This window comes from Pan paniscus, chromosome 9 (genome assembly GCF_029289425.2).
Source record: "Pan paniscus chromosome 9, NHGRI_mPanPan1-v2.0_pri, whole genome shotgun sequence".
NCBI classification, from domain to species: domain Eukaryota; kingdom Metazoa; phylum Chordata; class Mammalia; order Primates; family Hominidae; genus Pan; species Pan paniscus.
In genome coordinates, this window is record NC_073258.2 from 61,538,093 (window position 1) to 61,560,018 (window position 21,926).

A 21,926-nucleotide genomic window follows, 5' to 3' on the forward strand; every position below is an offset into this window, starting at 1 on the left:
ATACAGTACTTTTCACCAGGAAGATGGGGGGCTGAGCATGCTCTAGAATTCTAAAACTCTGTGACTCAACTATGATTCTGAGATTCTACTACTGAGTAGAGTCATCACTAAGGGCTCATCTCTAAGGGCTCCATGTGACTCTGGTGGAGAGGTAGACCATGATTTGGGCGGCAATGTTTGCTCACTCTTTCCCTTACTAGAGTTCTGCCATAGAATCATGGAGTCAACATCCCAGGACAGAAGGGCAACTCACGTCATCACTATAAAACCAAACGAAACTGTATTGACTGCATTTCCCTACAGACCTCATAGCTCTCTGCTGGATTTTCTGAAGGGAGAGCCAAGAGTCTTGGGGGTAAGTCCTCTCCAATCAATAGGTCTTCCAGAAGGGGAGAAAAGAAGTTTATTTATTCATGTATGTCTGCAGAGATATGCAGAGATTATTTTCAGGGAGGGAGTTAATTCTACTTTTCCCCCTTCACCTTACATCAGAAATTAGTACTGATCTTTGAATCCCAGCAGAGGGGGAAGCAAGAAACTAGTATAACTTTTTAAAATATCTCATTGAGGAAGTGACTTCAGGGTGTGGTGGCACCTCCCTTGAAGCTAAGAAACCATAAGTGGAGAGGTTTGACTTCCCCTTCATGCTCTTAAAGGAATTGGGAGTGCTTCAAAACCCATATTCAAAGCTCCACAGTGAACCAAATGATAAGGCATGCAAAACGTTTTTCATCACAAATGCACCCAGGGGAGAGCTGTATGCACAGCCTCCATCCTTTGTACGACAGCAAAAATCATTACTTGGTGTGCCACAGCCCAGAGATGTGGCCTGGGGACAAAATCTAGACTGCCAGAGAAGTTGCGCCCTGAGAACCACTGCTGCTATTCTTTTCCCTGCAGATTCCTACAAGCTGATAGGCCCACTGGGCTATTCTCATCCCTAGTTGGGTCCATGGATGAAGGGGAGGTGAAATGCAAGCTCATCCCAGGTTCTCCACTCTATGTCATCAAACTTTTAAAATTTTTAGACAACTGGGATGAGCCCCAATTCCAAAAGCCTATACTGAGTGCTGGAAAATGTGGGGGTGGGGGCTGTTAGGATAATAATAGGATACTGGTGAGACAGAAGAAAAAACAAATGTAAAGGTGAATAGTTTATAGTCCCTGTGCTCAAGAAGCTTATAATCTGGGGGTAGTCAGACATGTACTCAAATCTGTCTGATATAAGATTAATTGGTAACACCAGGGAAGATAGAAAATAATAAAGAATAAAAGTGAAGGATTTGAACCTGAAGGATCCAGGCAAGCAAAGTGGGAAGGAAACACATTGAACTGAGTCTCTTAACAATCTGAGAATGATTGACAAATGAGAGAGGAAGGCATTTGGATGGAGGGAAAGGTGTGCCATGGAGGCACACCCTGAGGGACGTGGGGTAGCCCACAGGGTCTTGGATACTTGTAACCTCATGTACCCATTTCTCTCCTCACAGGCTACCCAGATCCTGCTTGCTCTAATCATTGTGGGCTTTGGAACTATATTTGCACTTAATTACATCTGTTTCTCCCAAAGACTTCCCCTTGTTGTCCTCACAGGATATCCATTCTGGGGAGCACTTATTGTGAGTACTGTCGATTAGAAGCTTTGGAGAAATTGCTATAAAGATAGATTTGAACTGCTTCACGTCCTAGGGTAATGAATTCCATAAATATGGCCCTCCAGGAGACCAAAAAAGGCAGCTCCCTTCACGGCAAAAGAAGCAACTCCATTTGGTCACTGCACTACCATCATCATTGTAATAACTACTCTCAGGTGCTTAAAAGTTTCCAAAGCCCTTGTGTGTATAGTAAGACATTTGCTCCTCAATACCAACCTGGGAGACTAGATGCACAAATATCCTACTTATTCCTTTGCAAATAAGGAAACTGAGCTCAAAAGTAGAGAATAACTTAAACATATCTAGCCTAGCTAGCACTCATGGAATCACAGACTCTGAAAGCTTAAAAAGAATTTTAAAATTATTATCACTCATCCTCCTTCTTAGCCCCAGAGACAACTTTATGAGTGGCACTCATCTAGATAATCATATAGCCATAAATATTATTCTTAATACAGTGCTATTTCTATCCAATCCCCACAGCCTGGATTCCTAATTTTGTGCCATAATATTTAAGGACAGACTCATTAGTGCTTCTCCTACTATAACATACACTCCTGAGAAGACAGCAGTGTTACTGTCTGTTTTAGTTGTTATATTCTGAGAACCTAGAATCATGCTTGAGGCATAGTGTGCATGAACGAACGAATGAATCAGTCAATGCAATCAATGAACAAATAGGTGAAATAATTAATAAATTAGACCACTATCTCTATTAAAAATCCACAGTCTCTTTTGATAAACAGAAATACTCCATGCCTTTTCTATAATGTGCATTTCAGAAACAACCAGCAGTGTTTTCATTTTCCCAATATAAATAATGTAATATTCAATATGATTTTCAAACTATACATGCCATACTGTAGAAAATCAAACAGACCAACCCCTCACTTTCTCATTTCACAACAGAATTGTCCCAGTGTGACTCTGCGTACTCTGCATGTGTGAATTAAAATGAGGTTCTGGCCTGCTGCTTTTGAAAACTCTACTTTTCACTTAAAAGATATTTACTGAGCACATACCGTGTCTTCAATGGCATCCTAGGTGCTGAGACTGAGAATACTGGAAAACAGCTCCTCTCTGAGAGAAGTGGTGAATTGTTCTTAGATTTAGACAGTTTGTCATTTAACTGGGAGACTAGACATGAAAAAGTCAAAAGTAACCCCAAATATTTGCTCCTACACTTGTGCTAAGTGCTCTAAGAGGAGATCTCATTCCAGGTGCGATGTGAGGGTTTAATAGAGGACTCACCTGACCATGGAGGTCAGGCAAGTGCTTTCTGCGTAGCTGCTCACTAGGCGAAGTGAAAGGAAAGCATCCCTGGCAAAGATAAAGCATGAGCCAAGGGCTTGATGTGGGAAAGAGTAACCAAAAGAAGACCAATGAATCTATCGTGATGGCATAAAATGAGGCTATAAAGGTAGGGTGTAACCAGGTCATGCCAACCCCTATAGTCATGTTAAGAAAATGGAACTTCAATGTGAAAGCATGGGAAAGCCACTGAACGTTTTTAAAGAGGATAGTGACATTTGAAGACTTGTTGAAGTATCATTGTGTTTTTCGAGTGAGAAATTAATTCAATTATAACAGTAAACTGAGGAGAATCCAATGAGAGGAGGCTGCAATCACGCAGATGAGGAAAGAGTTTCCCTGAACTAGCTTGGCGGCAATGGAGCTAGAGATGGAGAGCCTTGAGAGTAACTCGGAGGTAGAAGTGACAGGACTTGGCAATCCAATGTGGGGAGTGAAGCGGAGGGAGGTATCAAAGGTAACTTTCTGATATCTGCAAGTCAGCTGCAGATCCTTGGACTCTAAGACCCAGATATCCCCAAGGTCCAAGGCCAGTTCCCACAGAGAAGGTTCCCATCCCCAGAACATTAAAAAAGTAAGGGACTCCACATGGAGTGACAGAGTTCTCATTTTCCTGAGGTGGTACTAGGCTCTACGATCATGGGAAATGAGGGACTCTGATAACTACACTAGATATCAGTCCCCATATCAGCCTTTAGAGGGGTCTTCCTTGAGAAAGTCTCCCTTCACCTGCTCAGAACAGGCACAGCTCCTCCTCTTCTCTTCAAGGCCCAGAGCTCAGGAATCTCTTTTTGGAGCCCCAGCTGGACCAAACATCTGGTCCTCTGGATCTTAGAGGAGCCTGCTTGTCCCAGTTGGCCCTGGCAGAGAGCGCTTGTTCAGTGCTGAGCAAATCCAGCACAAAGTTTCTTCCTACCCTACCTACGCCTACCTTCCCTACTCCCTGATGCTCAGGTGGAAAAACGGGATGGTCTTGCAGATTCACAAACAGATATTTTGCGAATCCAAGGGAAATTATACTGCAAGGTGGTCAAACACATCACCTGTTAACTTTTGTCTCTTGTCTTAACAGTTTATTCTTACAGGATACCTCACAGTAACTGATAAGAAATCAAAAATTCTGGTAAGTCACTTAAACTACATAAAATTTAAAATCTTCTATTTGTTTTATGTCATCTTTATGTATGAAGCCTTTAGTAATAAAGTTACCTTTCAGGAAAATCTGTATGCATCAAAGTTGCAGTTCAGATCATTCCTATTTGCCAGTGCCACTGTTTGCCTGACAGACATTCTTACACTTGTTCCCATTTCCCTGGTCAAGTAAACTAAAAGAGTTGTTTATTGGAAACCATTCTGCATCCCTGTAATTCACTGTTTGTAATTAGGGGTAATTCCTTGCCCTGCACCCCCAGGACCCAGAAATATTGGACAACATCTGAAGGCATTTTTGGTCATTACAACTGGTGTTATTGGCAACAAGTGAGTAGAGGCCAGGGACATTTCTAAGCATCTAAAATGCACAAGGCAGCCTCCCGCCAACACAAAAATTATCCAACAAAAAATGTTTATAGTACCAAGGTTGAGAAACCTTGCTCTAACCAAAACCAATCCTAAGCTCTCACTAATTCTTCCTCCCAATCCTAGCCCTATCTCCAATACCAACCGAGGCTTTTCTTTAGATCCTGCCCAAGGTCTGGAAGAAAGAGTTTGGGCATCAATGCTGGATTGTTCTAGGATTGAACCAAGGCTATCACTCACTTCTGTGTTAACCTGAAGGGAAAAGTGCCTACTTCTAAGGGTTATTTCGAGGGTTTAATGAGACATTACTTATAAAAGGCAAGATGATGCTTAAATGTTCATACTCCTTTCTAACCACTCTGATCTTGTTTAAGGTCCTGGGGATGTGGGCCTCTCTGAAAGTCAGTTGAACTCTGTTCTTATGGTCCTCTGCCAATTTCCTCTAGGGATAGTTACAAGGCATAGAGACATTCTGAGGGGAGGGCGGATAAATGATTCCATCCCTGCTTATGGAAATACATGCAGACAATGCAGATGAAGCCCCAAATGCTGTTCTCCCTGTATTGACTTCCTTCCAGAGCTGAGAAATAAACTATGGGTAAGGAAAACCTACTCCTGACTCACTGAGAGCTATGCAGATGGAGGTGCGCAGGAATGATGGAGGCAGGATGCTGAACCCGGCATCAGAAGACCTGGCTTTTCATCACAGCCCTTCCACAAACCGTGAAAGTGATTGCTCACAGTCACTTACTTCCTTAATTCCATTTATCTGTAAAATGGGGATAACAACAAGTGTCCTTCCTACAGCACAAAAGTATAATGAGAATCAGAAGAGACTAGGCTGGGCATGTTCTTTGTAAAGCCCAATACACATGAGGGATTGATTATCTAGAGATCTTAGTCTATAAAATGTCCTATGGGAGCCAAAATAGAGCCTTGAGAAAACAAGGGGACTAAAGACCAAGAGAGAGATGGCCTATCTATATGTTCCTGTGCATTTTCTGCCAAAGTGCCTATTTGCAATAAAAACCTGGGATTGAGGTAAACATTAAGTCACAAGTATACTTCTGAGGTTTGCCACACCAAGCCACAAACTTCCAGAAAGGACTGGCTGTGTAAAAGCATCATTGTATTTTCCACCACAGTAGTCATAACACAATCAATAAAGGTACAGCAAATACCTGATGAATAGAAATGTGAAGCTTTTCTTTGTTTTTCCTTTAAAAGAGTGATATCAGTCCTGGGAGTGGGTAGGAAGGAACAAATCAGATGACCCCCTTCCTGTAAAGGAACTCGGATATACATACCCCACCCACCCACACCCCCCTCCAAAAAAGTAGGAATGAATAAAGGGAATTGGGTGGGGCAATGTGAAATATTTTTATTGCAACAATGAGTTCAAGAAAAAACACCTTTAAACTCCAGTCCAAATAGGTTAACATCTTTAAATGTTAACAATTCTGTTGATTATTGCTTGAATTCTCCCAGGGAATGACTGTAAACTGCATGATTGCAGGATGTCACCTCTTTTGTTCATTTTTGTTTCTCCAGGGCCTAATGCAGTACTCACATGTATCTGGTGCACATTAAATATTTATGAAATAAATGAATAAATGGATACTACCCTAAAAGTTAGGTGACACATTCACATTTTTAAAGGCAGAAATTGAGATTCCAGGAGATTAGGTTACTTGCCTAAGGTCCTAGTGAAACTTGGACTTGAAATGAGGTTTCATTTCCAAGCAAAGATATTTGCTAACACATTGTACTGCTTCCAGATTATGAAAGATGGTGGTGATAAAATGAGATAAAATGGGATAAAATGAACATTTTCTTTAGCATTAGCCATAGAGCATCCTTAGCCCATTCTAAAACTTGGTTTGTCTTCTGACTTTAATGAGTTAGAATTTAGTTTATTAAGCCTTCCAATCATACTGACCTGATGGAACAACTCTTCCCTGAGAAGTATCTGGAAAGATAAAAGCACTAAAAATTTCTTACAAGATATTTTTGCTTTGGTTTCGATCTTATTTATTTTATCATTTTTAAACTATCTTTCAGGGTCAAGGTGTCACGGGCATGAATGTTATCAGCTCCTTGGTTGCGATAACTGGGATTACTTTCACCTTTCTCAGCTACAGACATCAAGACAAGTACTGCCAGATGCCATCCTTTGAAGAAATATGTGTTTTCGGTAGAACTCTTTTCATTGTAAGTGGTCTTATTTTGCATGAAGAATCTCTAAAATCTTCTCTGAACTGTGTCCATGATGTAATGATTCACTGATTTTTATTTTATTAAATGAAGTTGTGTCAGCATTTGAACTGACGGTTGAGAAGGGTACCGTAGGGTTACTGTTACAATGGTTAAGGAGCGATATTTTCTGGACTTGAATCCTGTTCACACAAGCTTGTCACCTTGGCCTAATATTGTATTCTCTCTAAGCTTCGGTTTTCCTCAAGTGGAAAATGAACATAATGAGAATGCTTACCTCATGGGTTGTTGTGAGGATTGCTTAAATTAAAACAGTACCTTGCACAGTTAAATAGTCAGTAGGTTTAGCTAATACAATTATTATGGCCATAGACTGAATTAAATTTTACTGTTTCAGCATTAATGAACAAAATGATCTAAAAGTTTGCTCAATAACACTGAGATCAAAATACAGTGGGGGAAGGTATTTAGAAGTCATTTAAAAAAATAAGGATTTTTATAAGCTTAAGACATACATTATTTCACATAATTGTGGCAATTTTATTCATTAAAGCAGATGAGAGATCTTTTACCAGGAAATGTAGTTGTCTGTGCAATTTAAAGTATTTATCTAACAAGTAATCAGTGACATTATTTTTAAGCATGTCAGTGACTCCAATAGGCATTTCTCTCTAGTTCCCTAAGCAAGTCCTGGGGTTTTATTTTATTCCTACCAGCTATATCTTGAAGCATGGGTTCTATAATTTGAAGAATATTTGAATCCGTTAGAAGGGAAATAAAGTGGAATCACAGAAAATGGTCTTCCTCAGTAAATAAGAAATGAGAAGTTAGTTCCTGAATACAAGAGGTAATTTAATCCTCACAATCACTCAGTGAAATGGTCCCAGGGACTCTCTCATGTGTTCTGAGATAAATTCTAAAATTAGACTCATGATAGATTACTAAAGAAAGCCAGAAAACAACATAAGCGATAAAACCCTGTCCTAACTGGGCCAAGAACATGATACAACATTATAATTCTTGGCCATTGCTGAATGGACAGGAGGCAACTACTGTTTGTTATGTTCGTATATACGAGGAAGAACTTGTATATACCCGAAAGGGTTAAATCTCCAGATATAGGAAATTCCGCTATTTCCTGCTGTCCATGGATGGGTATTGCAAGATTAGTTACCTGCATACAGAACCATGAACAATCTCTTCCTAGTTCTCACTTACATAACTTAACAATTTCTTGCTGTAACCCAAACATCATAAGCTAAAAGAGCCAGAACAGTGGGCTTTAGATGTCTCTTGGGCTGACCCCTGTCCTAAAGACCAATCTATTGTCTATACTGTGGCTAGAGTAATCATTTAAAAATGTAAATCTGAGCCATTACTTAATGGCTTCCTGTAAAACGTATGACGATTAAGACCCAAATCTTAACAGCCTTACCAAACCCTGTAACACCTATCCTACCTATCTTTCCAACATTATTCCAGGACTTCATCCTTCTCACTCCTCCACACTCCAGCCACTTCCTATAATCCCTTAATGTGTCAAGTATCCACGGCCCCAAGATGATCATAGGATCAGCTTCTTCCGGCTTCGAACGGTCAACACGCCAGTTATACAATTAACTCATCCTCATACTTAAATCTCAACTGAAATACCACTTCTTTAAGGAAGTTCTTCCTGACCTCACCTCTACGCTCATATCTGCATAGATCCCCCATTACAGTAGCGCATAGCTCCCAATCCTTCTTCACAGCATTTATCACAATTTAGTTAGGTAAATAATTATCTAATTACTTGTTATTGTCTGCCTCCCTTACATTGATGTAAGTTCTACAAAATCCAAGACCAGGTATATCTTCTTCAATGGAGAAAGTCAGTAAATTGCATACAATAGGGTCTTCATACATTTCAGTTTTACCAACAAATATTGAATATTTAAGATTTTGGGTGTATTGCAGGGAAACCAAGATTCAGAAACACACAGTTATTTGTTCAAGGTTAAGTGGGACTTTGGACCCACTTTTTTTTTTTTTTTGAGACGGAGTTTTGCTCTTGTTGCGCAGGTTGGAGTGCAATGGCACGATCTCGGCTCACCACAACCTCCGCCTCCTGGGTTCAAGCAATTCTCCTGCCTCAGCCTCCCGAGTAGCTGGGATTACAGGCATGCACCACTAGGCCCAGCTAATTTTGTATTTTTAGTAGAGACGGGGTTTCTCCATGTCGGTCAGGCTGGTAGAAAACTCCCAACCTCAGTTAATCCTCCTGCCTTGGCCTCCCAAAGTGCTGGGATTACAGGCCTAAGCCACCGCGCCCGGCCGACCTTGGACCCACTTTAACTCAGGTCTTTCTGTCTTCATAGTTTAAACTTTTGAGACACCATAAGGTACCATGTTACTTCTCAATATAAACATTACCTTAAAGCAAAATGGGCGAAATGGCAATCTGTGGGCTATATCCAGCCTGTATATATGTTCTATCTGGCTCTTTAGGGAAAAACAAACAAAATAGGCATTATGGTATCATGTTCCCACATGACAACAATTGGCTGGAATTGAGTAATGGATGCCTCCTATGAATACTATTACTCTCTACTCTTTCCCTGTTTAGTTCACAATGACTGTCCAGCTCCCATAGACATTGGAGTTTGTTATCCCTGCTTCATCAGAAAGACACAAGATGAAAATTGTGCAGTGTCTGATGGCTACAGAACCATCCAAAATATGGGTTTCCCATACTTGGTGATAGAGTGTAAGGGGTTCTCAGCTTATATATTTAAAATAACAGCTCTCATTTCAAATGCCATTTATTTCTCCTCATTATTTGCAGGGAATTTTGTTAATGTTACTGATCATCAGCATAGCAGAGCTCAGCATCTCTGTGACTATTGCATCCTTTAGAAGCAAGTGCTGGACACAGTCAGATGAGGTGTGTTCTGATGTCTCTTAATATTATTAAGAGAACAGGTTCCTGTTCCTGTTGGGATACTGCACACAATGATGTCTGATTTATTAGTAGGAAGAGCAGTATGCTCAGATGCTGAAATGAAACATCTAAATTTAGGAAGGTCAGAGAGGGGCAAGCTTAAGATTGAAGCTCACCCCACCATCTGAAACAACTATGCTTTCCTTTCTTGTACCATCTGCTTTATACTCAGTCATCTCTGTTAAGACATAGCTCCTTATGTCTCTGCCAAAAATATGTAATATCAGACTTAACGGGAACCCAAATTACTGTGACATGGGGTGTGTATTCTTGGATCACAAGATGTGTGACAGTTCCACCACCACAAAAGAAATAGGAAAAAAAGCTATTAATACTGATACTACATAGTATTTATAATAATTGTTATAGATTATATTTACTGAATTCTGACTATGTCAGTCACTGTTATAATCACTGAGCACCAACTTAATCTTAACAAAACTATTATAACATCTTTATTTTACATATGAAGGAAGTAAGGCACAAACAGGCTAAACTAACCTCTCCAGTATCACAAAACATCAGGATTCTGACCCCTGTGATATGTCTCCAGAGCCTGCTCACTAAGTCCCAAATACCAGTACAGGCCTTGTGATTTATGGAGTTTTCATTTCTCTCTCTAGCTCTCTTTTTTTTTACATCAACTTTATAGAAGTATCATTTATAAACAACAAAATGTACCTATGTTTAGCTACCATCACAATCAAGGTATAGTGCATTCCTAGCATCCCGGAAGGTTCACTGGAACCCCTTTGTAGTCAATGTTCTCATCATCTAGATTGGTTTTGACTTTCCAAAATTTCATATTCATGGAATCATAAGTAAGTACTCTCTGTATATGGCTTATATGGCTTCCTCCACACAGAAATATGTTTTTGAGAGTCATCCATGCTGTTGCCTCTATCAAGAATTCATTCCCTTTATGTATGGGTACACCACAATTTGTTTATCAATTTACCTTTTTTTTTTTTTTTTTTTTTTAAGTCGAGACCTCACTCTATCACCCAGGCTGGAATGCAGTGGTACTGTCTCGGCTCACTGCAGCCTCAATCTCCTGAACTCAAGCAACCTTTCCACCTCAGTCTCCCAAATAGCTGGGACTGCAAGCATGCGCCACCATCCCCAGCTAAATTTTTTTTGTATTTTTTTTGTAGAAATAGGGTTTTGCCACGTTGCCCAGGCTGGTCTCAAACTCCTTGGCTCAAGTGATACACCCACCATGACCTTCCAAAGTTCTGGGATTACAGGTGTGCGCCACTGCGCCCAGTCCATTTACCTTTTGATGGGTATTTAGATTGTTTAAAGTTCTGAACTATTATCATAAGTTACTAAGAATATTTGAGTTCATATGTTTGTGTGGACATATTTTCATTTCTCCTGGAGCGTTGCATCTAGGATTTGATTGCGAGATCGTATGGTAACCAGATGTTTAACTTTATAAGAAAATACCAAACAGTTTGTCAAAGTGGCTGTATTGCTTTTCATTCTCATCAACAATGTGTGAGAGGGACAGTTGCTCCATAATATCATTAACACTTGAAACTGTCAGTTTTGTTAATAATTTAGCTATTTTAGTGGGTATGTAGTGGCACCTCATTGTAGTTTTAATTTACATTTCCCTAATGACTAATGATGATGACACTCTTGCTATATGTTTATTATCCATTTGTGTATCTTCTTTTGAGATCTCTGTTCAAATATTTAGCTGAATTTTATTGGATTATCTTCTTCTTATTGGCCTTATAGCAGCCTAATTAATTCTTAATACAAATCCTTTACAAATATTTTTTCACACTGTGACTTGCCTTTTCATTTTCTTAATAGCTTCTTTGAAAAAAACAAATTTGATGAAGTTCCATTTATCATTTTTGCTTTTACGGTTATGGTTTTTGTGTTCTGTTTAACAAGGTTTTCCCTACCCCCAAATCATGAAGGTTTTCTTCTATCTTTTCCTACAGAAGTTTCATAATTTTAGCTTTTGTGTTTAGATGTATGGTCTATTTTAACTTAACTTTCATGTACAGTTGTAGGGTAAGGTTAGAAGTTAATGCACATCACCCCTCATGGAGATATCCAGTTGTTAACGCCATTTGTTGAAAATGCAATGATTTCCTCCATCACCTTGGTATTTTTGTTGAAAATCAATTTACTTATTATTTATTTGTAGGTCTCTTTTGGATACTTTTTCCCTCTGGCCACTATGTCTATCCTTCCACGTATTCTACACTCTCTTAATTTCTGTATCTTTAGAGTAATTCTTTTGCATTGTGGTGAAATATATATAACATAATAGTTATCATTTTAGTCATTTGTTCAAATCATTGAATACATTAATAATGTTGTGTAACTCTCACCACTATCGATGCCCCAAAATTTTTCATCATCCCCAACACAAACTCTGTACCACAAAACAATCACTCCCCGATTCCCCTCCTGATTGCCCCTGGTACCCTCTATCCTACTTTCTATATTATGAATTTGCCTTTTCTAGAGACCTCATATAAGTGGAATCTTACAATATTTGTCCTTCTCTAACTGGCTTATTTGAGTAAGTATAATATTTTCAAGATTAATCCATGTTGTAGCATGTATCAAAATTTCATTCCTTCTATGACTAAATAAAATTCCATTTTGTGTATATACCATATTTTGCTTAGCCATTAATTTGTTGATGGACACAGATATTTCTGCCTTTTGCATATTGTGAATAATGCTGTTACGAACATTGGTGTAAAAATATCTGCTCAAGTCCCTGTTTTCAATTCTTTTGGATATATACCTAAGAGCGAAATTGCTGGCTCATATGGAAGTTCTGTGTTTAATGTTTTGAGAAAATGCCAAATTGTTTTTCACCTTGGTTGCACCATCTTACATTTCCACCAGCAGTGTACAAGGATTCCAATTTCTCCACATCTCCATCAATACCAACCAACAGGGGAAAAGGGGGAGTAATTATTTTCCATTTATTTTTAAATTTCAATTTATGATTGACACATAATTGTACATATTTATGGGGTACAGTGTGATGCTTCAATGCATGTTACATTTTCTAATGATCAAATCATGGTAATTACCACATTCATCACTTTAAACATCATTTCTTTGTAGTGATGACATTCAAAATTTTCTCTTCTAGTCACCTGGAAATATACACTACATTGTAATTTGCTATAGTCATGCTACTACGTATAGAACTTATTCTTACTATCTATAGTAAGTAAGAACTTACTCTTCCTGTCTAGAATTTTATACCCATTGACCAATCCTTCCCGGTCCTCCCATCCTCCCTACCTTCCCTAGCCTCTGGTAACCACTATTCTAGTCTTCACTTCCATGAAGTCAACTTTTTTAGATTCCAAATGTGCGTGAGATCATGCAGTGTTTGTCTTTCTCAGCCTGGCTTATTTCACTTAATATAATGTCCTCCAGGTTAATTCATGTTGCCACAAATGACAGAATTACATTCTGTTTTATGGCTGAATAGTATTCTATTGTTTGTGTGTGTGTGTACATTATATATATGTAATATATAATGTATATTTTTTATATATATATTACATTTTCTTTATTCATTTATGTGTAGATAGGCATTTAGGTTGATTCCTTATCTTGGCTCTTGTGAATAGCACTGCAGTAAATATGGGAGTACAGATGTTTCTCCAACTGTCTTCATTTTTGACATTCATTTTTGAATATATACCCTGTAATGGGATTTCTGGATCATATTTGTTTTTATCATGGCCATCTTTTTTCTTTCTTTCTTTCTTTCTTTCTTTCTTTCTTTCTTTCTTTCTTTCTTTCCTTCTTTCCTTCTTTCTTTTTCTTTCTTTCTTTAATTTTTATACAAAGACTATGTCACTTAGGCTACAGTGGCACAAGATCATAGCTCACTGCAGCCTCCAACTCCTGGGCTTAAGTGATTCTCCTGTTTCAGTCTCCTGAGTACCTGGGATGAAAGGCATGTGCCACCACACCCACTTAAATTTCTATTTTTATTTTCATTTTTGTAGAGACAAGGTCTTGCTATGCTGTCAGGGCTGGTCTTGAACTCCTGCCTTTAAGCCATCCTTCCACCTTGGCCTTCCAAACTGCTGGGATTAAAGGCATGAGTCACCACACCCAGCCTTATATAATGGCCATCTTAATGGGTGTGAAGTGGTATCTCATACTTTTGATTTGCTTTTACCTAATGATTTGATGTTGAGCATCCATGTATACATCTTCTTTGGAGAAATATCTGTTACAGTCTTGCCTGTTTCTTAATTGGGCTGTTTGTTTTTTGATGTTGAATTGTAGAGTTCTTTATATATTCTGGATCTTAGTCCCTCAGTGGATACATGATTTGCAAATATTTTCTCCTATTCTGTAGGTTGTCTTTGCATTTTCTTGATGACTTTTGATGCACAAAAGTTCTTTATGAAGTATAATTAATCTATTATTTTGTTGTTGTTTTCTGTGCCTTTCTTGTCACATCCATGAAATTATTGCCAAATTGTCATGAAGATATCTTCCAACTTTTTTCCATGAAATGTATGGTTTTAGCTCTTAGGCTTAGTGTCTGATTGATTTTGAGTTAATGTTTGTATATGGTATAAGGTAAGGGTCCAACTCTATTCTTTCACATGTGGATGCCCAGTTATTCCAGCATCATATGTTGAAAAAATTCCTTTCCCCATTGAATATTCTTGGTGTCTATGTTGAAAATTGATTTACTATATATGTGATGTAAGTGAGCATTTATTTCTGAATGATTCCATTGGTCTATATATCTTCCCTTATGCCAGGTACCATATTTTTGGGGTTTTTTGTTGTTGTTGTTTTTTGTTTTTTGTTTTGATGGAGTCTTGCTCTGTCACCCAGGCTGGAGTGCAGTGGTGAGATCTCAGCTCACTGCAAACTCTGCCTCCCGGGTTCAAGCAATTCTTCTGCCTCGGCCTCCTAAGTAGCTGGGACTATAGGCGCATGCCACCATTCCAGGCTAATTTTTGTATTTTTAGTAGAGACGAGGTTTCACCATATTGGCCAGGCTCATCTCGAGCTCCTGACCTCAGGTGATCCACCCGCCTCGGCCTCCCAAAGTGCTAGGATTACAGGCGTGAGCCACCGCGCCCGGCCCTGTATTGTTTTAATTAGTGTAGCTTTACAGTACGTTTCAAAGTTGGAAAGTATAATCACTCAAACTGTATTATTCTTTTTCATTATTGTTTTGGCTATTCAGGGCTTCTTAAAATTCAATATGAACTTGAGGATCCATTTTTCCATTTGTAAGAAAAAGACTGCTGGAATTTTGATAGAAATTGTATTGAATCTGTATATTGCTTTGAGCAGCACTGACATCTTAACAATTTTAAATCTTCTTATACATGAACACAAGATGTCTTTTCATTTATTTAGGTCTCTAATTACTTTCAGCAATGATTTGCATTTCTTAGCATAGAGGTCTTTCATCCCATTGGTTAGATTTATTCCAAAGTATGTAATTATTTTAGGTGGCATTATAAATGAAATTGCTTTTTAAATGCTATTTTTATATTGTTTATTGCTGTTATACAGAAACAACAATGATTTTTTGTGGGTTGCTCTTGTATCTTGAACCTTGTTGCAATCCTGTATTAGGTCTAGTAGCTTTCCTGTGGATTTGGGAGGATTTTCTATATAGGAAGATCATGTCAACTGGAAATAGAGATGGCCTTAATCTCCTCTTCTCTAATTTGGATGAATTTTATTTCTTTTTATTTTCTAATAGCTCTAGCTAGAACTTTTAGTACAATATTTAATAGCAGCAGTGAAAGAAAGCATTCTTATATAGTTCCTGATCTTAGGGGGAAAGCTTTTAATCTTTCACCACTGAGTATGATATTAGCTGTGGGTGCTTTATAAATAAACTTTACATATTGAGGAATTTTCCATCTCTTCCTAGTTTTATGAGAGGTTTTCTCATGAAAGGCATTTCATCAAATGCCTTTTCTACTCCAAGTGAGATGACTGTGTGGGGGTTTTCCAACATTATATTAATGTAATGTATTATATTTATTGATTTTCTTATTGTACCATCCTTGTATTTTGCTTATAAATTTCACTTCATCATATGAATAATCCTTTTCTAATTTTTTGTTGGCAATTTTTGTATCTACACTTATAAAGGATATTAATCTGTAATTTTCTTTTCTTGTAGCATAATTATCTGTTTTTGGTATCAAGGTAATGGTGGCCTCATAGAATGAGTTAGGCAATTTTCCCTTCTCTTCAAGTTTTCAGAAGAGTTTGAGAATAATTGTTTTTTTTTTTTCTTTAAATTTTGGTAGAATTCACTGGTGAAGCCATCTGATCCAGAAGTTTCCTTTGTTAGGAACTTTTAGATTACGAATCTTTTTACTTGTTATGGATCTGTAAAGATTTTCTATTTCTTCTTGAATCATTTTAGGTAATTTGAGTGTTGCAAGGAATTTGCCCATTTCTTATACAGTATCTGATTTCTTGGCATATAAGTTTTTATAGTATTCTTTTACAATACTTTATACTTTTACTCTCTATAAGGTCAGTAATAATGTCTTACTTTTATGTCTTGTTTTAGTTGTTTTATTGTCTTTTTGCTTTTCAGTATAGGTAAAGGTTTATCAATTTTGTTGATCTTTTAAAAGAATCAACATTTGGGTTCATTGATTTTCTCTATTGTTTTTCAATTCTCTGTGGAGATTTCTCTTCTGCCCCACTAAAATTATGCTAGAGTAATTCTTGAAATCAGATAGTGTAAATCTTCCAACTTTGTTCTTTTTCAAAATTGTTTTTGGCTGTTCTAGGTCATATGAATTTCCATATAAGTTTTAGAATTAGTTTATTGATTGCTACAAAAATCTTGCTGGGATTTTGGTTGGAATTGTACTGAGCCTATAGATAATTTATAAACAGTCTTCTGATCCATGTCCATGAAACATGTCTGTATTTTCTTACATCTCATTTCATTTCTCTCAGCACTATTTTATTATTTACAATGTATAAGTCTTATGCATACTTCGTTAAATGTATCTGTAATTATTTCATTTTTTCTTGATATTGTACATGGTATTTTTAATTTTATTTTTTAAATGTTCATTCCTACATATAGAAATGCAATTTATTTTTATATACTGGTCTACTATGACCTTTCTAAACTAACTTATTAGTTCCCATAGCTTTTTTTTAATAGAGTTTCTAGAATTTTCTTAGTACATAACCATTTTAAGTATTAATAAAGACATTTTTACTCCCAAACTTTATGCCTCATTTTTCTTGCCCTATTACACTGTGTAGTCTCCAACACAATGTTTAAAATAAGTGATGAAAATAGTCAATCTTTCCTTGTTCTTGATCTTAGGGTGAAAATGTTCAATATTTTACCCTTAAATATGATGTTTTTTGTAGGTTTTTTACAGAGTAAATTTACCCTGTTGCGCAGATTTTTTAAAATCATGAATGGGTATTGGCTTTTGTCATTTTTCATCTCATGCTTTCATCTTTATTGTATTATCTGTATATTATACAACTAGAGGAGAGTACAAACCCTGTTTGAAGCCCTTTAGAAACAATACTAAAATAAGTTACTCACACTAAATAACTCTTCAATTGAATTTAGTGAATACAGATCTTTAATCCACTAATGGCACAGTAATGTGCAAAGTACAACAGGGGATTCAAAAATAATAAAATATGTACCTTGATCTCAAGAAAAGGAAAGGGAAAGTGAACTCTACATTTATGGAGAAATTTCTCTGTGCCAGTTTCTGTGCTTGAAAGTATTATTTCATTTGGTCTTTAGTCTTAGCCACCCTGAAGTAGGAAGTAGGTGATGTTATTAATACAAGAAGCATAGATCAGAGAGGAAAGCACAGGACCTCAGATTCAACTACAATTTTTAAATCCTTCCCAGGTAAACAGCTCTATGATACTGGTCTGGTTATTTAACATCTCTGAACCTCAATTCCCTCAACTCTAAAAGAAGGATAATAACTTCATAGGGATGTCATATCAATTTTTGTGATGACTTTGGAACATTGTCTAGCATCTGGTAATCACTGAGTTCTCATTAATGGATGAGGAAATTTAAAATCATAGCACTTAAGAGCTTTAATAAACAGAGAAACTATAATTCTTTCTTCCAAACCTCTTTTTAAGTGGAAGAATAAATTAAAATTCACATGAAACAAAAGTTTGAGGATTCTTAGAAATATAGAAATCTCTTCCAAAGTACCATTTATACTCACATAAATAGTCCTTCAATAGGGATAAAATATAGGTGTGAAAAACTAATTAGAAGAGTGGGAAATGCAATGTATTATTTCAGAGAATGTGTAGATTCTCAATCTAGGCCTGCTATTAGCGAACGAGGTAAGCATAATTAATTCATTTAATCACTGAGTTCTGATCCACTTCATCAAATAGAACAAGTAGTCTATTCTGACTCTATGAATTATCTCAGAAAGGTGTAATTCATGGAGTCAGAATAAAAAGCAGCAGGTTGTGCTGCAGTAACAACCTCCTAAAAATTACAATAATAAAATGAGAACTAATGGGAAGCATTGCAGGTTGTATCAGATGTGGTCACTTAGCTGTTTAAAAAACTCCAATTGCTTCCTCTTATTTGTAAACGAAAGTCCAAATTTCCTAGCCTAGCATACCATCTAATAATATCAGTAATATCTAACTGCTTACCATCTGCAATCACACCATGCTATATCACAACCTTGTGTTTTTGTACCCGCTATTCCACTGCTGCTTCTACCTGGATTCTGACTCCTGTCTTATTTCATCTTACCGTCTATGCCTGAGTAATTCCTACTCAGCTGTTAAGATATAGATTAAATATTGCCTCTTCTGTAAAGCATTTCCAGGTTGTCTCAGAATTAGGTCATCTTCTATGTTCCCATAAAGCACTAAGTACCTATTTATGTAATTGCATTTGCTGAATTGTATTACTATTATCTATTTATATGTTGATGTACAGATAGTTGTGAGCACCTTAAGGGAAAATCCCACATCTAATTGTCTTTGATTCCCAGCATTTAGTTCAGCTGTGTGATCAATAAACTATTATAGATTAAGCATGAATATATGCATATTGACTAGATGATATAAAATGTCTCAGAAGCTTTATAATATTAAGTATGGGAGGAATTTTTGAGGCAATCTTAATCAAATTCCTCTGTTCAATATTTGAAAGACTAAAAGGTGATGACTTTTCTAAAATAATACCAATAAGTTAATGGTAAAGGCAGGACTTGCATTCGTTTTCTGCCTTCTCATTTAGATGTTATTTCCTATCTACTGTCTTAAGTCAGAAATGAAAAGTAACTTGGAAAACAAAAAAAAAATCAGACATGATTCTGCCATATTAATTACCCTCATCCTTGCTTTTATAGGTTCTGTTTTTCTTGCCTTCGGATGTTACTCAAAATAGTGAACAACCTGCCCCAGAAGAAAATGATCAATTACAATTTGTGCTTCAAGAAGAGTTTTCCAGTGATGATTCAACAACAAATGCACACTCTGTTTTCTTTGGAGGCTATGCTTTCTTCAAGTTAAGACTCTCTAGAAGTCCTTTAGTCTCCCAACCAGGTAATAAAGGTAGGGAATTTGTGCCAGATGAACAAAAGCAAAGTATCCTTCCATCTCCTAAATTTTCAGAGGAAGAAATTGAACCTTTGCCTCCCACACTAGAGAAAAAGCCCTCAGAAAATATGTCCATTCAGCTAGACTCTACATTTAAACAAATGAAAGATGAAGATCTACAATCTGCTATTGTACAACCTTCCCAAATGCAAACCAAGCTTCTGCAGGACCAAGCTGTGTCACTCCAAGTTTTTCCATCCCATTCTGCACTAAAACTCGAAGATATATCACCTGAAGACTTGCCATCCAAAGCTCTACCAGTAGAAGGCCTGTCAGAACAAACCATGCCATCTAAGTCTACATCATCCCATGTCAAACAGTCTTCTAATCTGACAGCTAATGACCTGCCCCCTCAAGGCATACTATCCCAAGACACATCATCTCAAGATATGCTGTTTCATGACATGACATCCCAAGACATGCAATCCCTAGATATGCTATCTCAAGACACACCATCCCACGCCATGCCACCTCAAGACATACCTTCCCAAGATATGCTATCCTAAGCTCTATCAGCGCATGCCATATTACCTGAAGCCTCAACATCCCATATTGTGCAGTTCCCTGAAATACAACACCTACTTCAGCAGTCCCCAGATCTTCAATCAGAAAACACTGAACCTCAAAACCAGCAAATTTTACAAATGTCATATCAAGATATTAGATCAGAAGTTATGGAAGAGACCAAAGAATGGAAATCTGAGGAGGAACTCCATAGAAGAAAATCCTCAAGACGGCATTCCTTAAACCAGCAAACCAAAGCCTTGCAGTACTTAAGGAGACATTCTTTAGACATGCAAGCCAAAGGCCAGAAATCCTCAAAGAGGCATTCCTTAGATCAGCAAAGCAAAGGCTGGCAATCTCCAAAGCGGAAATCCTTAGACCAGCAAATCAAAGACTGGCTATCCCCAAAGAGGCACTCCATAGATAAGCAAGCTCAGCTTAATCAAACTAAAGAGCAACTCCCAGATCAGCAAGGTGAAGATCAGCAAGCCAAAGGGGAACAATACCCAGAAGGACAATCTAAAGATGGACAAGTTAAAGACCAGCAGACTGATAAGGAGCAAAACTCAAAGAAGCAAACCCAGGATCAGCAAACTGAAGACCAGCCGGCCCAAGAGAAGAAATCCCCGAAAGGACAATTCCAAAATGTTCAAGCCGAAGGACAGCAAGCTCAGGTGGAGAAAGTGCCAAAACTGTTATGCCAAGATTCAGAATCCCAAATACAGCAATACCAATTCTGGCAATTCCCACAAAGGCAATCTCCAGGCTGGACAACGCAGGACTGTCAATCTTTTGGCCAAGAATCCCCTGACTGAATAACTCAGGGCTGGAGAAACAAAGAGTATAAAGCACGAGAATGGCAATTTGAAATGAAGCACTGGCAAACACAGGATCTATTAGAGAAAGAAGCCCTAAAGCAGAAAGCTCTATATCAAGAAGTCCAAACCCAGCACACAACAGCCCAACATAACCTAGAATGTCAAGACACTCAAGATAAAGACCAACAAGACCTTCAATCCAGAGTTACACAAAAAGGAGATATGTACACTAGAGGCATCAAACCAGGGGACATGAAATGTATAGGGCAAACCTCAGGGGACCTGCAATCAGAAGACGTGAAGGCAGATTTTCATTCTTCTTCTGGCCAAAGCTCAGTACAAGACACATGTTTAGCCTATTTGTCCAATCTAGATTCAGAACAAGATGTGCAACCAGACACTTCAGCTTCCTCAAATTCATATAAAGAAGATGTGAATTTAACTTCTATTTCATGTGATCCAAAAGATCAACAGCAATCTGAAGACTCTGACTAACATGCAGAATCTACCCAATACCACACTGCCCCCATTGATGGAATTAAATTGGGAAAAACAATATTGCCTCCTCCAATCCGTGTTCTCAACTGTGGTTGCCACCTCATTAACTTACAAAAAAATGAAGGGCATGCTGAGCACTCAAACAATTTGTTCTTACTTAAAATAAAATGACAACACACCAAATGTTAACACTGTATCATCATTTTATGTATGTGAAGAAATAATTCACATGTATATTCCTTGTCATCAAAGTTAGTGCTTCAGTTTATAATCACGATTTCATTTTATAACTTAATGTTTAATGGCCCTACTTTGGTATGATGCTAGTATTTTTCATCTCCCCCTTTTGGCATTATAGGAGTTCAGAAAATCAACCACAGGGAAGTCTATGAAGGCTCTCTAAGGGTTCAAGAACCAAAAGAGTCAGCAAGGAACAAAAATTTCTCCCATTTCCCTGTCTTGCTGTTTCCAATCGTCTTATTTACTCTCCCTCCTCATATTTATGTTGAGGATATATGGACTGAGTTTGTTCAATTATTAATGAGGTAGAATGTGGCAATGAATACAGAATGTGACGATGGAGTGGGAGGGATTAAGAGATATCTAGAGACAGGAAAGTAGAAATTAGGGAAGAACAAAGATGCAGATGTCATAATAGAAAATATGACATACTGTATTGTATTCAGTGAAGCTTCAGCTCCCTTCTTTATGCCTGCATTTACTGATTCTAATTTCTCAACCCTTATGATACATAATTTCATCCTCTGTCATCAAAGGAAATTG

The 21,926-nt window shown here is 37.5% G+C and overlaps 1 protein-coding gene across 1 annotated transcript; it reads left to right on the forward strand.

The window, feature by feature from the left end:
- The first annotated feature begins 77 nt into the window (after positions 1 to 77).
- Positions 78 to 21,312, forward strand: MS4A14 (membrane spanning 4-domains A14). The gene is given in 7 exon segments (XM_003826626.7): positions 78 to 355; positions 1,491 to 1,619; positions 4,039 to 4,089; positions 6,546 to 6,695; positions 9,523 to 9,621; positions 19,074 to 20,573; positions 20,575 to 21,312. Coding segments are annotated over 7 exon segments (2,139 nt in total). The 5' UTR covers positions 78 to 217; the 3' UTR covers positions 20,647 to 21,312.
- Positions 21,313 to 21,926: the final 614 nt, after the last annotated feature.